At 42.5% G+C, this 15,213-nt stretch overlaps 1 protein-coding gene across 1 annotated transcript in view; it reads right to left on the bottom strand.

Moving 5' to 3' along the window:
- SLC25A43 (solute carrier family 25 member 43) overlaps positions 1 to 15,213 on the bottom strand; it is a 56,976-nt gene that overhangs the window by 27,882 nt on the left and 13,881 nt on the right. Inside the window, exons 2-3 of the mRNA XM_082263504.1 lie at positions 5,952 to 6,193; positions 18 to 190 (exon numbers count right to left, since the gene is read on the bottom strand). Of these exons, the coding sequence (XP_082119630.1) occupies positions 18 to 190; positions 5,952 to 6,193 (415 nt within the window). The remainder of the gene's footprint in view (positions 1 to 17; positions 191 to 5,951; positions 6,194 to 15,213) is intronic.

Here is a 15,213-nt window from a genome sequence, read left to right as displayed (position 1 = left end):
ATGTCCAAAAGCTGTACCTGCATTTTCTTCTTGACAGTGTCAAAGGGAAAAGACAATGTCTGGGCTACAGCAGCAGCCAAACAGCCATTTACAAAGTTCTGTAGCAGCGTTAAACGGGCTCCGGACCCCTGCCAGATCCTGGCCAGACTCGCATCCATAAAGAATAAACCAGCAGAAAATGGAACTGCTCCTGGAAAAAGAATGGGTATAATTTTTCAATCAATAAGTAATTGAGGTACATTTTTACAATGATAGCTGCTCCAAATAGAGGATTGCAAAGATAAAAAGGTTATCACAAGGCCAGGTAAGCTTGGAGGAAACCAATCTCTTGGCCGGGAGGTGACTGTCTGTGTAGCCAAAGGCTTATCTGGGGTAGAATTTGAGCCAGAGCATTCAGCAGCATGTATGGGAGTGTGTGCAGAGGGGCTGTATAGTGGACAGATTGCACATTAGCAGGTCCATCAGAGCTGGTCATCAGGCTGCTGCAGCCAGTGACAGTGACCAGAAGTAAACAGGGCTATGAGCTGCTGGAACATTTAGAACCATGAGCTGGGGGGATTCACAACAGTCATGTTCACTCTATTCTATTTGCTAGAATAGCTTGGAATTTTCTTAAAAGAAAAAAAAAAAACTTTGCAAATCACTGCTTGCATTTAGGATTCCAAATGAACATTCAACTTCAGGATAACAACAGCCCTTTGTGTAAAAGCAAGTTTCCCCCGCATGATGTTAGAATATCTGTAACACATACAAGTGTAGATATTTTAAAGCGTAACTCCCACCAAAAATGTCTGATCTGTCTTGAGTTTGTATTACTGTCTATATCCTCCTTTAGGAGATTTCCCTGCATTTTCTGTTCCCACAGACATACCAGAAAGTAGTGGAAACCTCTTCAAAGTGAAAGAAAAAAAAAAAACCTAAAAATAATTCATTTTGGCTGGAGTTCTACTTTCATTTAGGTTTTTTTTTTTGTGGCCATTTTAAGTCCTTAGCATGTCATAACTGAATCAGAAAAAAGCTGAACCCCTCCGATGGCATGGGGGTTTTCCCATGCAGTACAAGTGGAAGGTATGGACATAGACTTCAGGCATAGCTGTTATACAATCGCAAGTCTCCCTCTCTGCAGCACTAGTGTTTAAAAAGTCCTCACTTACTGTATAGTCCTAGCCTGCTTCATCTTTTTTTAGTGCTAGCTGGGTTTATTTTGTCCACATTAGTCTCCTCAGGTTACACCAGACCTGGAAGATCTGGGGTATGCTTCTGATAATGGTTGGTTTCAAGCCCTCAGGCCATCCCACCTCTCTGGGTTTTGTACAGGTTTGTCTTTCCCTTGAAGAAGAAATTAATTCTGGAAGTCGTGCCCCAAAAAAAGCAGGCAGAGGTCAAAGGGCTACTCACCAGTATAATCAAAGGTAAACGTATAGAGATATCCACGCTACAATGATATGATGGCCATGATATATCAGAGTAAAGCAGCCAGCATACATTTGTTGATTACAAATAAAAATAAATAAAATGTTCGTATGCAGCACTAAAAGCAAAAAAAAAAAAGCAGTCCATATATTATGATTAAAAGAAGAGATGAGATCCCTGCACCAGCTTCAGTGTGAAATTACAGCACACCACACCACTGTGTTAATCCAATCTCCTTACCAGAGAAAAAAATGAGAGTAGGCATATATCAGGCAGAGGCGCCTCTAAGTGTAGACTTTATACAACAGGTTTAATCAATAAAATTATGCACTCACGTTAGTAAGTATATATTCATGCCCATAAAACAAAGTTACAGTGTGGAGAAGTGTACATCATCCGGTCATGGACATCCGTCCTGCTGGAGACGAAATCCTTTCACCGTGGCCAGCTTGTACGGGAAAGTTAGAACCAGGAAGTAGGCTCGGTGTATTTGCTTGACAGTGAGGCTTGGTGGATAGTCGAACCTGGATGTCATCTGCATGCAACGCGTTTCTGAGCGTGCTTGCTGCCTGGGGCAGGGCAGCCGCAGGATTTTGAGCATAGTCTATCTGTATTGAACTGGGGTCTTGTATGGGGAGAAGTGATTGATGCAAGTCTTTTCATTGATGGTGTCACAGTTTGGAATAGTTCACCTGATGATTGATGTTGGCACTACATCAGTAATTCCCGATCAATGCCTGCTCTCACTTTTTCTCTGGTAAGGGGATTGGATTAACACTGGGGGTGTGGTGTGCTTTAATTTCACAAGCTGGTGCAGGGATCTCATCTCCTACTACTCACCAGTATAGTCTGACCTCCCTGCAGCTGATTTTTTCCCCGCTATTGCCTTACCATGCCTTGCTCTGCAAAGTCTCGTTGTGTGGAGGCAGCCATCTTAGCAGAGGAAGGGTTTGATTTCTCATGTCAGAACATCCAACAAGGAGAACAGTGATTTGAACATTAGTGACTTCACTAAATCTCACTCCATCTGGGGCAATAATGTTCCCTTCCCTATCCAATTCCCTACACCTATGGGATATTATTTGCAAAATATCCCTTTTTAAATTTACACACATGCCAGTAGTCCCTCTTTTTAACAACCCCTTATTCCCACCAGGGCTTTCCCCACAACAATGATGGTTGAACAAGGGCCTATACTGAATAGGACATTTGTTGAACCACAAAGGGGATCAGACATCCAAGACTTACAGCAATCACTTCTCCCCAAACGCTTGAGATGCCTCCCATGGAAATATTCCACATGCATCAAACCTTTTATTTTCTACACACTCTTAAACAGATGATGTCACTACTAGAACTTTTTTTTTTTAAACAACAGATGCATGAAACAGATAAAGGTTCCCGAGTCAAAATGGTATTCACTCCTTCAAACATTATCTTCCATATATCATTTGGTGTGGGAGGAAGATCTGGGTATGGAAATAATGGACAAGGATTGGGCTCTGTGGACAGACAGGATTCACAAAGGAATTATTACCATGACCTTAAAGTGGTTCTAAGGCCTAAACATTTTTTAACTTTTGCATTCCTTGCATTAAGATAAAAAAAAAATGTTTAGGTATCAGCATCCCCCTTCACCCCCCCCCCTTTACTTTCCTGAGCCCTCATTCAATCCAGCGCTGTGCACGTCTGCAGCTCTTCTCTCCCTTCACTTCTGTGTCTCATTGGCTTTGCTGGGGCATCGGGAACTATTGACTCCCAGTGCTGTCAATCAAAGCCAGTGACGAGGTAGCGGGGGGGGGGGGGGGGGCAGGGCCGAGTCCAGCTGTCTGTCAGTCGTCCGAAAAAAAGGCAGTGGTACTGGGCAAAAGGACAGGGAGGAGGGGCCAGGAGTGCCGGTGGGGGACCCGAGAAGAGGAGGGTAATGGCCGCCCTGTACAATTCGATTGCAGGTAGTATAGACAGGTTTGTTATATTTTTTTAAATATATTTTAACTTTACAATCGCTTTAATTGAGGTGATTTACAAGGCCCTATCATAGTGGTATTTAGTCCCCTCTATGATTGCCAAAATCTGTCCTGAAGTATCTCTCCTTTGTTTCAGGGGATACGGACAGGAAGGGACCATGTTCCATGTCTGGTGGGTTTTTCCCAAAGTCAAGTGGTTCTGGGCTGGAATGTATACACTTATACACGCAGTGATCAATATCTATGTACATAAAAAAGCCAAAATAGCACTTTTAAATTTACCAATCCCCAGACATATGCAGACCCTAATTTTTTTTTAATTTTTAGCAGTGAAAATTATTTGGATTTCTAGAGCAGGGTTTCTCAACTCCGGTCCTCAGGGCACACTAACAGGCCATATTTTAAGTATTACCTCTGGGAGATGCAGACTAGAATACTGCAATCACTGAGCAGCAAATGATATCACCTGTGATGTATTTCAGCTTTCTTGCAAACCTGGCCTGTTAGTGTGTCCTGAGGACTGGAGTTGAGAAACACTGCTCTAGAGCATTGAAAACGATTGTTCATATAGCTGCAACAAAATATATAAGATTTCTTAGCCAGTATCCTTGGGGACAAGTTATCCAGACTTCAAAAGGTCTGGAATCCTTGGCTACGATATCTGCAATCACTTGTATAAAATAGGTGGGGGGGCAGGTCACTGGGATCCGACATAAAAGAACAAGCTCTTACATTGTTTTTGGTACACAATCTAGCATAATTTATTCTTCTCACCCCACCCTTTTTTTTTTTCTTACTATTGTAGATGTTACCTTTCTATGTAATTTGGATGACAGATTATTTTTGTCTTCGGTTGTTAGTACTTGCATTCACTAAGAAAGTCCATTAGTGGACTTGCCCATTCCAAGCTTCAGAGATGTTTGGATCATGCCTAACCCTGCAAGGCTGTTTGTAGTTTGGGGTACAGGGTTTTCAGTGCCTTACATCATGTCGATCTTCCTCTCCTGTCTATAGATGTCATACTATGTACACTTTATGCAACCTGTTACCTATAATGCTTTGTACTGATTTCTGATCTGAACAAATGTATGTAAATTCTTTATTTTGATAAAATAAACATATTGTAAAAGAAAGTCTTGCTCCAGATCTGCAGAGACTAGCAGTCAAAGCCAGCAGTTCCTTACATCTCACACTGCAGATATACAGCTATGAGGCTGTAGGAAAAGAAGTGGCCAGCCATTCTCACATACTATGCGGTGGGAAATGCACTGCTATTTTCATGTAAAATGTAAGACAAAAGATAGGATTTTCCAGGGTACTCTCAAGGCCCAATTGACATTTCTTAAATGGTCGACTTACAAGGGTTAGTTCACCTTTATAAAAAAATTATATCCTATGCAGTCAATAAACACTATTCCATAACCCTAAACTAATCATACTTAGTTCCTTATCCTAAGCCCCACACATGTGGAGCACGCACTCTCTTGAGCCTCTGAGCTCATCTGCAGCAACAGGAAAGCTCACTGCACTTGTGGACTTTAAAGTGGCTGTAAAGGCAGAAGGGTTTTTTTTTCCGTTTTATGCAATAAGATAGAAAGCCTTCTGAGTGCAAAAGCCCCCTTCAGCCCCTATAAAACTTACCTGAGGTCCATCTAGATCCAGTGATGTTGTGTCTCGGCTGCCTGGGACTCCACTCCTCATTGGCTGAGATAGCAGTGCGGCGCCATTGGCTCCAGCTGATGTCAAAGTCGGTCAGCCAATAAAGGGAGAAAGGGGTGGGGGTGTCGGGACACGGCTCCGTGTCTGAATAGACACAGGAAACTGTGGCTCGGCTCGGGTGATCCATAGCAAGCTTCTTGCTGTGGGGGCACTCAGCAGGAGGGAGGGGCCAGGAGTTGATAGGAGGGGATAGGGTTGAAATGGGGGATGAAACCACTGGTCAGGTTTTTATTGCGGTGTGTGTGCGGTCATATGAAAACGCCCAGATGAAACACGTTGACATAATTTCCGGTATGGCTGGAACGCATCGTCACTTCCGGTCTGCTTCCTGGATGTCAGTGGAACGCACGCCATAGCGGCGTCCACCACCTTTGTTGATACTCATTTTACATGCGGTTTTATTCTCATTTATCCTGTCCAACTTGGAGTGATCCTATACAAGGCATCCATAATCCTGGAAATATCCTTACTAAGAGCCTGATTGTCAGAGCCTTATATGATCTTATCAAAGCGCTTGAGCCTCATATTTGCGGTGAGTAGGGAACCGAGAGGGTCTGGCCACTCACTTGAGCACCGTTTTGAACGATCGTTTTTTTTGCACCTGAGCACTTTATTGGACACAACATTATTTAAGGACTGTTTGATTACCTTGTCACCTAATTAATTATTTATTGGACACATCACTAATAAGAATTGTTTTATATTTTTGCTACACATGTCTTGTTCTTATATATTGAAATGCTAGCGCTGTTTTAAATTTATTTCGTATAATGTTATTCATATAGTTATAACTCTCCCTTACACTGTGCGTGGAATAAATTGCACTATGTAATATTAATAAAAAAGACCTACCAAGAATTGAAAGAGAAACCCCTCGATATAACGGTCTGAATCCCTCTTGATAGTACACAGTGTATAGTGCATGAATGATCCCTCTGTATGTGGGCTCCAAGCTGTTCTGTACAATAAGTCGGGTCTTGATGACATCAGTAGGATAGAGGACTATTGCTGCCAACATTCCTGCCACACTTCCAGCTAGAATGGCTTTACTTGGTGATATTTGTCCTAAATCATCCATAAACAGCACTGATAGCCTATGGTGAAAACACAAATCAGTACAGAGGTAAACAGGTGATATTTGTAGCATTCACATACAAAATAATAATTGAAACAGAAATTTAAGTCTAATAAAAAAACAGTAAAATGGGCAGTCTAGTATGCTGATCCATGAAATAAATACTGAGTCACTTACCTGGAACAAGCATACAACTGGGGAAGTCGGTATGATGTCAGCTATCTGTAAACAATATCTTATTCACAGAAAGACAACATTTTTCCTGGTTATCTATCTCACTTTTTGGGGGACTTACCCACACTTTCTGATGGGTGTTTGAAGAAAATGGAAACAATGGGAAATCTCCCCAATGACAAAGACAGCAATAACAGCTATTTCTTTCTAGTAAACTGAGGAGGGGTTGGATATCAATGCTGAGTTTAAATACATTTGGTGGGGACATACATTTCATTCCACAGCTTTAAAAGTCAGAATAATGGGTATCAATCTCATGAAAGCTCACCCCAGGCCAAATAAGTGAAAAAACAGTGATTCTCTCACAAAAACCATATCACATATAAACAATGAAGTGCAATGTGCAAATAATAATAATTTAAAAAGTCCAGTTCACATTTGTGAAAAAAGTCCAAAACAGAGAAGTCCCAATGCAATCAAAATGATTAAGCATGGCAGCGACGACAATCCATACATAATCACCCAATGAAGATTTTAAACACTTTTTAAATTCATATTCTATTCATTTTTTATATATTTTACCTCCATTTGGAAAACATGATTATAATTTGATCAGTGCCATGTTTTTTCCATGTTAAGTGATGGATTGATATTATGGTTAATTCACTCGTTTGGTCTTAGGTATTGATGGTGCTCCCATTTGTGGTGCCTATAGTAAGGTTGGTTATTCTCTGCTTATACAGGCCGGATGTGACTACGTTCACAGGGAGGCTTGGTCTGCACTGCTAAACCATACCCAAGCTGTGATGTGTATTGTCGTTCCAGATTATGGGCCTATTTGGTGCGCAGCGGTGACCACCTGGATGACGTTCGCTCAGCATCTTGTATGAGAACGAGGCGTGAGATGCACATGGCCTAACTGAGAACGCGGCGCAACGCTATATATCCGGGAGCGTCAAAACAAGATGTAAAATACAGGAGGGTCACACCACTAGTTAATGTGTGTATTTGTGCTGAAATTTTATACAGTTAGGTCCATATATATTTGGACACAGGCACAATTTTAGATTTTTTTTTTTTCTTTAAGGTATTTACCAAAACATGTTCAAGCTATAGTTCTATAATGGATATGGGCTGAAAGTGTCTCAGGTTTAATTTGAGGGTAAGTACATCCAAATTGGAGGAAGGGTTTAGGAATTACAGCGTTTAAGATTAGCCATCCCTCCTTTTTCAAGGGACCAAAAGTAAGGTAAAAAGGTCTGGAGTTTATTCTAAGTGATATTTGCATTTGGAATCTATTGCTGTGAACCTACATCATGTGTTCAAAGGAGCTGTGCATGCAAGTGAAACAGGCCATTGTAAGGCTTCAAAAATGAAACAAATCCATCAGAGAGATAGCAGCAACATTGAGTGGCCAAATCAACAGTCTGGTACATTCTGAGGAAAAAAGAACGCACTTATGAGCTCGACAACATAAAAAGGCCTGGACGTCCACAGAAGACAACAGAGGTGGATGATTGCAGAATCCTCTCTATGGTAAATAAAAACCCATTCACAACATCCAGATAAGTGAAGGACACTCTCCAGGAGGTGAGCGTATCATTGTCAAAGTCTACAATCAAGAGAAGACTTCACGAGAGCAAATACAGAGGGTTCATCACAAGGTGCAAACCATTCATAAGCCTAAAGAATAGAAAAGCAAGATTAGACTTTGCCAAAAAACATCTACAAAAGCCAGACCAGTTCTGGAAAAGCGCTCTTTGGACGGATAAAACTAAAATTAATCTGTACCAGAATGACGGGAAGAAAAAAAAAAAAAAAAGTGTGGCGAAAGCTTAGAACAGCTCATGATGCCAAAACAAACGTCACCTGTAAAACATGGTGGAGGCAGTGTGATGGCATGGGCATGTATGGCTTCCAGTGGCACTGGGTCATTGGTGGTTATTGATGATGTGACAGAAGCAGCAGAATGAATTCTGCAGTGTTTAGAGATATACTGTCAGCCCAGATTCAGCCAAATGCAGCAAAGTTGATTAGACGGCGCTTTACAGTACAGATGGACAATGATCCAAAACACACTGCAAAAGCAACCCAGGAGCTTTTAAAGAAAAATAAGTGGAATATTCTGCAATGGCCAAATCAATCACCTGATCTCAACCCAATTGAGCATGCATTTCACTTTCTGAAGGCAAAACTAAAGGCAGAAAGACCAACAAACAAAGAACAACTGAAGACAGCTGCAGTTAGAGCCTGGCAAAGCATCAGAAAGGAGGAAACCCAGTCTTTGGTAATGTCTATGGGTTCCAGACTTCAGGCAGTCATCGCCAGTAAAGGATTCCTAACAAAATATTAAAAATGAACATTTTATTTAAGATTATATACATTTGTCCAATTACATTTGACCCCTTAAAATGGGGGGACTGCGTATAAAAATGGTTGCCGTTTCTAAATTTCGTACTTGATATTTATGTTCAACCCCTTGAATTAAAGCTGAAAGTCTGCACTTCAAATTCATTTGGATGGTTTGGTTTTAATTTTATTCTGGTGGCATACAGAGCCAAAAGTATGAAAATTGTGCCTGTGTTCAAATATATATAGACCTAACTGTGTATGTGTGTATATATATATATATATATATATATATATATATATATATATATATATATATACACACACACACACATACACATATATACACACACACACACACACACACACACACACACAAATGACCAGTGTAGATGCACACCCCAGGGGATGTCTTAGCAGATGAAACGTGTCGGGTTCAAGCTCTATCCAGGCCACTGCGTTCTACATGTGTTTCTTCTGTTGGATTTCGGGATAGGCTTTTAAACTTTGGATATGATATAAATGTTCTACTTTTTCTAATGAAACTACAAGTTACGGTTTTATATTATGTGGAGGCTTTTTTATGCTTTTATGGTCCATTGGAACGTACAATGTAACCAAGTGGAAATCCTGTCGTAAAGCTGTGATGGGAGACCCAAAGCGCTGCCTTCCCACAACTACTATCTAGATTACACATGCTTTGTTGACTCAGTACCACAGTAACTGGGTCCACACTTTCTGGTGAGTGCAATACCTGTTTTTAATGGTGGATATTCACTTATGGGTGATATATATGGATTGTCATCACTGTCATCCATAATCATTTTGATTGCATTGGAACTTCTCAGTTTTGGACTTTTTTTTTTACAAATATGAACTGGACTTTTTAAACATATTATTATTTGCACATTGCACTTTGTTTATATGTGATATGGTTTTGTGAGAATATCACTGTTTTTTCAGACATTTAACAATGCCTACCAGAATTCATGTACAAAGCGTACGGTCTCTCATAAACAGTGTCAATACTAAGGCCCTGTTCACACCTGAGCATTTTTCATCTCGTAAAACGTTCATCTATAAAGTCTCAAAACGCCCAACAAGCAAAATCCTATTCATTTCAATGGCCCCTGTTCACATATGAGCGTTTTGTCGCCTAAAGCAAAATGCCTGAAGCTCAAAAAAGTACATGAGCTTCATTTTTGACAGATTACAAGCGTTATTAGATGTCAATGCCTGCCTCCAAAACACCTGCCAAAAACGCCTGAAAAATGCCAAAAAAATCCACCTGAAAAAAGCCCATAAAAACACCTGAAAAACAATATGCTCAGGTGTGAATGGAGCCTTAAACTGGCCATACACGGTTTGAATTTTGGCTAGTTCCTGATAAACCACATTAAATCCCCATAGTGGGTGCCCCTTCCTGCTAAACATCCTTTGACCGAAAAATCGAACCAGATGCAGCCGCTGTTTGGGTATTTTGAAAGCGGCTGGCGCCAGGTGTCTGGATACAGTAGCCCCGCTGAAGATTCAGCCATCTGCACTATGTAGTATGGATGGAAGAATATGTCTTGGGGGATTACATTAATCAGCAGCTGCAGCCTCTAAGCGCCGGTTCACACTGCAGCGACGCTACTTCGCACCGCGACCTCCGAGGTCGCGGTGCGAGCAACGCGCCTCTACCTCGGAGCGGCCGCCATGGACTTCATAACATTGAAGTCTATGGCAGTCGCCTCCTGGTGGCCCCAAAGAAGCTCCGGACCCTTTTTCTAGGTCGGAGCGACTTGTGTCGCTCCTATTAGTACGGGTCCGCAGCTTCCCTATGGTAGGCGACCTGCGAGGCGACCAGGTCGCCTCACAGGTCGCCCTAGTGTGAACCGGCACTAAAGCGACAAAAACTCAAGTTTACCATTTGACAGAAGTCGACCCAACGTTTAAATTCGAAATGACTTTGAATGAACAGAGATTGCCACATATGGATGGAAATCCATCTGGTTTCTGCTGACCTGGTCCAATTTCGATCCATCTATGGCCACCTTAAGGTGGATTTTATGGTTTTTAGCACAATCACAGTGTTATTCTATCTAGCATTTCCAGCACATTAAACTGGTTTTACTTGTTACCTGGATTGCGCAGTAAAAAGAAGGCCTAGCTTTATACATAGCATGTACAGTATATCTGCCTAAGCAACAAGAATTATACTGTGCTAAAAGATTTCTGAAATGTCCAAATATCACATGACAGAATTCTGTTCAATACTACAAGATGTGATGATACAGAGTCATGTGACAAGCACAACAACCGCTTGCTTGTGGCTTTTACAAAAAAAAAAAAAAAAAAAAGAAGTGTCTTTGTTCAGAACAAAATTTTTTCCATAACCAGAATGATCACATTTATTACAGGTATTTCTAGAGCACCGACAATTTTAGCAGTGCTTTACATACTGTATATTTACATCAGTCCCTGCACTCAAGGAGCTTACAATCTGTGTTCCTTATCCCACATGCATATACATAGACACATATTCCATTTAAATGTGGTTACTTTAGGCAACAAACAGATTGGTAAATCTGTATGTAACACAACCGCTGATACAGGACAGATGTGTGCACAGATATCTATAACTACTTGCTGCCCACCCACTGTCAAATGACGGCGGAGCGATGCCGCTCTCGTTTTGGGAGGACGTCATATGATGGCACCCCTGAACGGCCGCTCCCGCAAGCCCGGAGCGCTGGGATCGCGACTGCCCCATGTTCCTAGAACATGGTGCGACCCTGATCTTGGTAAAGGGCCAATGAGGTGGCTCTTTACCCATGTGATCGGCTGTGTCCAATCACAGCCGGTCACATGTAAATGAGGAAGTGCCGTATCGGGCGCTCCTCGCCTCACATGGTCAGAGTTTGTGGCGAGGATAGGCTATCATTGGTTCCTCCTCAAAGGGGAGTCTAGGACATGTAATCAGGGCACTGATTACAGTAAAAAAAAAAAAAAAAAAGTGCCCATCAGCGGCACCAATCAATGCCCATCAGTGACACCAATCAGTGCCCACCAGTGACACCAATCAGTGCTCATAGGTGCCATCTCATCAGCGCAGCCTCATTAGTGAAGGAGAAAAATTACTTACTTACAAAATTTACTGACAAATTAAGAATTTTTTTCAAAATTTGTCTTTTTTTTTTTAGTAAAAAAAAAAAAAAAAATCCTGCCAAAAGAGAGCTCTATTTGTGTGGAAAAATGATAAAAAATGTAAATTTGAGTACAGCCTTGCATGACCACGCAATTGTCATTCAAAGTGTGACAGCGCTGAAATCTGAAAATTAGCCTGGGCAGGAAAGGGGTGAAAGTGCCCTGTATTGAAGTGGTTAACAGACCTTACACTGGCCTACATATAGCAAGCAATGACAACTGATGAGGCCAGTTAAGGGATGCATCCATTTCCATAAGGTCATTGATCGTAAAGGCCAATTGCGCACAATGTGGCTGATATACTAAATAAAATAAATAAGATCAGGATGAACAGGGAGGCTACAAATGGATCAAGTGTCTGCATATGTGGGTTAATGTGTGTGAAAGTCTGCCTGTTATTGTGATTCATAAAACTCAGCTAGCTGTTTAATGTGTACGGTGTGATCCTAGTTTGCCATGCATGCAGAACATTCAAGTAAGGTTACTTTTTTGCTTCACTAATGTGTATCTCTTAATATGAATGGTAAAACACTGCAGCAAAATAGGCTTAATAAAAGAAAAAAAAAAAAAAAAAAAGGAGGGAAAAAAGACTAATTTGACAAAAGTGGTTGTACTATAAAGTCAGTATAAAAACAGGTATTTACTAGTAATTCATGTTCCAAGAACTAATGCATTCAGGGCATGTGCTATAAATTGCACATATGCAGTTTAAAGCGGAGCTCCATCTGAAAAAAAAATTAAACGTCAGCAGCTACAAATGGTGTAGCTGCTGACTTTTAATATAAGGACACTTACCTGTCCAGGGATCCTGCGATGTCGGTACCCCAGCCGATTCGTCCATTGGCATTGCAAGTAAGGGGAACCAGCAATGAAGCATTCAGGCTTCCCAGCCGGTTTTCTACTGCACATGCGTGAGTCACGTTGCGCTTTCTGAATGGTCCCGCCATCTTCTGGGACACACACAGGTCCAAGAAGGCAGCGGAGGAGGGGCTGGATATGTTGCAGATGCACCGCGTGGCAGTTTTACCTGGAAGAAGGAGTGGGTACCTGTTAAAACCAGGTACCCGCTCCCCCCCCCAAAAGTGCCAAATGCGGCAGTGGAGGGAGGGAGGGTGCCAACAAGCAGAGCTTCCCCTTTTGGGTGGAGCTCTGCTTTAATATCCACCCCCTCCCCTATGTACAGTGACACTGGAGTACAAATAATTAACAGGTCTGTTTCAACCACTTTGAGACTGTGTTGATGGGATCAGTTTAACCACTTCCATACCGAGTCATGTAAAATGACGTCGGCAAAGTGGTTGTCTAGATCCGGGCCGCCGTCATATGACGTCGGCCCGTTCTAGCTGCTACTGCACGCCCCCGGCGGCGCGCAGCGGCGCGATCAGGGATGAGGCTCGTCCCTCGGACATAGCCCATCCCTGATCAAGGTAAACAGCCAATAGAAATTGGCTGTTTACCACGTGATCGGCTGTGTCAATCACAGCCGATCACATGAGCGGCTCCAGCACGAGCCGCTCGTTCTCTCTGCAATGCGCGCCCCCGGGGGCGCGCAGAGCAGCGATCGGGGACGAGGCTCGTCCCTCGGACAGAGTCGATCCCCGATCTAGGTAAAGAGCCAATCAAATTGGCTCTTTACCACGTGACCGGCTGTGTCCAATCACAGCCGGTCACAAATGTCAACAGAGAACACGGTAACTAGCTGTCACCGTGTTCTCCTCCTCACACACTGATCCTGTGTGAGGAGGAGATTGTGGTAACAGCTAGTTACCAACTACAGTGCACCCTAAACACACTGATTGCCCCCCCCCCCCCAATAAAGAGCACCTGTCACTAGCCCATCAAAGTACCCAAGTACCTGTCAACAGCCCATCAGGTACTCAGATGACAGGTACTTGGGTACTCTGATGACAGGTACTCGGGTACTCTGATGACAGGTACTCTGATGACAGGTACTCGGGTACTTTGAGTACCTGTCAACGGAGTACCCGTCATCAGAGTACCTGAGTACCTGTCACCTACCCATCAGAGTACCCGAGTACCTTCCACCTGCTCATCAGAGTACCTGACGCCTGAAGTACCCAAGTACTTGCCGCCTGCTCATCAGTACCCATCACTACTCATCAGTACTCATCAGTACCCATCAGTACAGTATCACCTATCACCTATCAGTCAGTGAGTACTACTCATCAGTACCTATCACCTGCCTGTCACCTGCCCATCAGAGTACCCGAGTACCTGTCACCTGCCTATCGGAGTACCCGAGTACCTGCCACCTGCTCATCAGTACCAGAGTACCTGTCACCTGCCCAACAAAGTACCCGAGTACCTGTCACCCTTCATACAGCCACCATGTCCAAGTCCAAAAAGGTTTATATACGTCCTCCGTTTAAACCTAAATACCGGTGTTATGGCAGCAGATAGCTGCCATAACCCTGGTATTTTTTTAAACGGTGGACGGTTGGCTTTCCGATAAGGGTGGTCCCAGCGGCGGATTCGCCGTGGGATCACCCTTCCGGGATGGCGGAAGAGGCGCCCTCCCCCCTCTCCCGACGCGTTCCGGTCCTTTTCCCCGCTTACCGGACCCGCCGGCAGCGGGGAAAACGATCCGGTCCCGAATCCTCACAGACAGGATGTCGAGTGAGGGCAAGCTTGCCCTCACTTGACTCTATGGTCTTGGAGGACCGGAGCTACGGAAAATGTTGTTGCCTAGCAACCGGTTTAAAGGTCCTTTTTTTTTTTTTTTTTTTCCATTTTATATTATAATTATTTTTTTTTTCTATCTTTTAGTGTACTTGTGAGATCTGAGGACTTTTTGACCCCAGATCTCACAAAAAAGAGGTCCTGTCGTGCCTATTTCTATTACGAGGAATATTTACATTTCTTTTAATAGAAATAAAAATGATCAATTTTTTTTTTTTTTTTTTAAACGGTGTAAAAATAAAAAATAATAAATAAAATAAATAGTAAAAAAAAAAAAAAAAAAAATTAAAGCGCCCTGTCCCCGTTAGCTCGCGCGCAGAAGCGAATGCATACAGAAACCCCGCCCACATATGTAAACGGTGTTCAAACCACACATGTGAGGCATCTCCGCGATCGTTAGAGCAAGGGGAATAATTTGAGCCCTGGACCTCCTCTGTAACTCAAAGATGGCAACCTGTAGAAATTTTTAAATTGTCGCCTATGGGGATTTTTAAGTACCAAAGTTTGTCACCATTCCGTGAGCGTGCGCAATTTTGAAACATGGCATGTTGGGTATCTATTTACTCGGCGTAACATTATCTTTCACATTATGGAAAAAAATTGGGCTAACCTTACTGGTTTCTTATT

Source organism: Pelophylax lessonae (assembly GCF_965119305.1).
Source record: "Pelophylax lessonae genome assembly, chromosome: 7".
NCBI lineage: Eukaryota > Metazoa > Chordata > Amphibia > Anura > Ranidae > Pelophylax > Pelophylax lessonae.
Note: the sequence above shows the minus strand (reverse complement) of the source record. Positions and strands in the feature narration are given on the sequence as shown.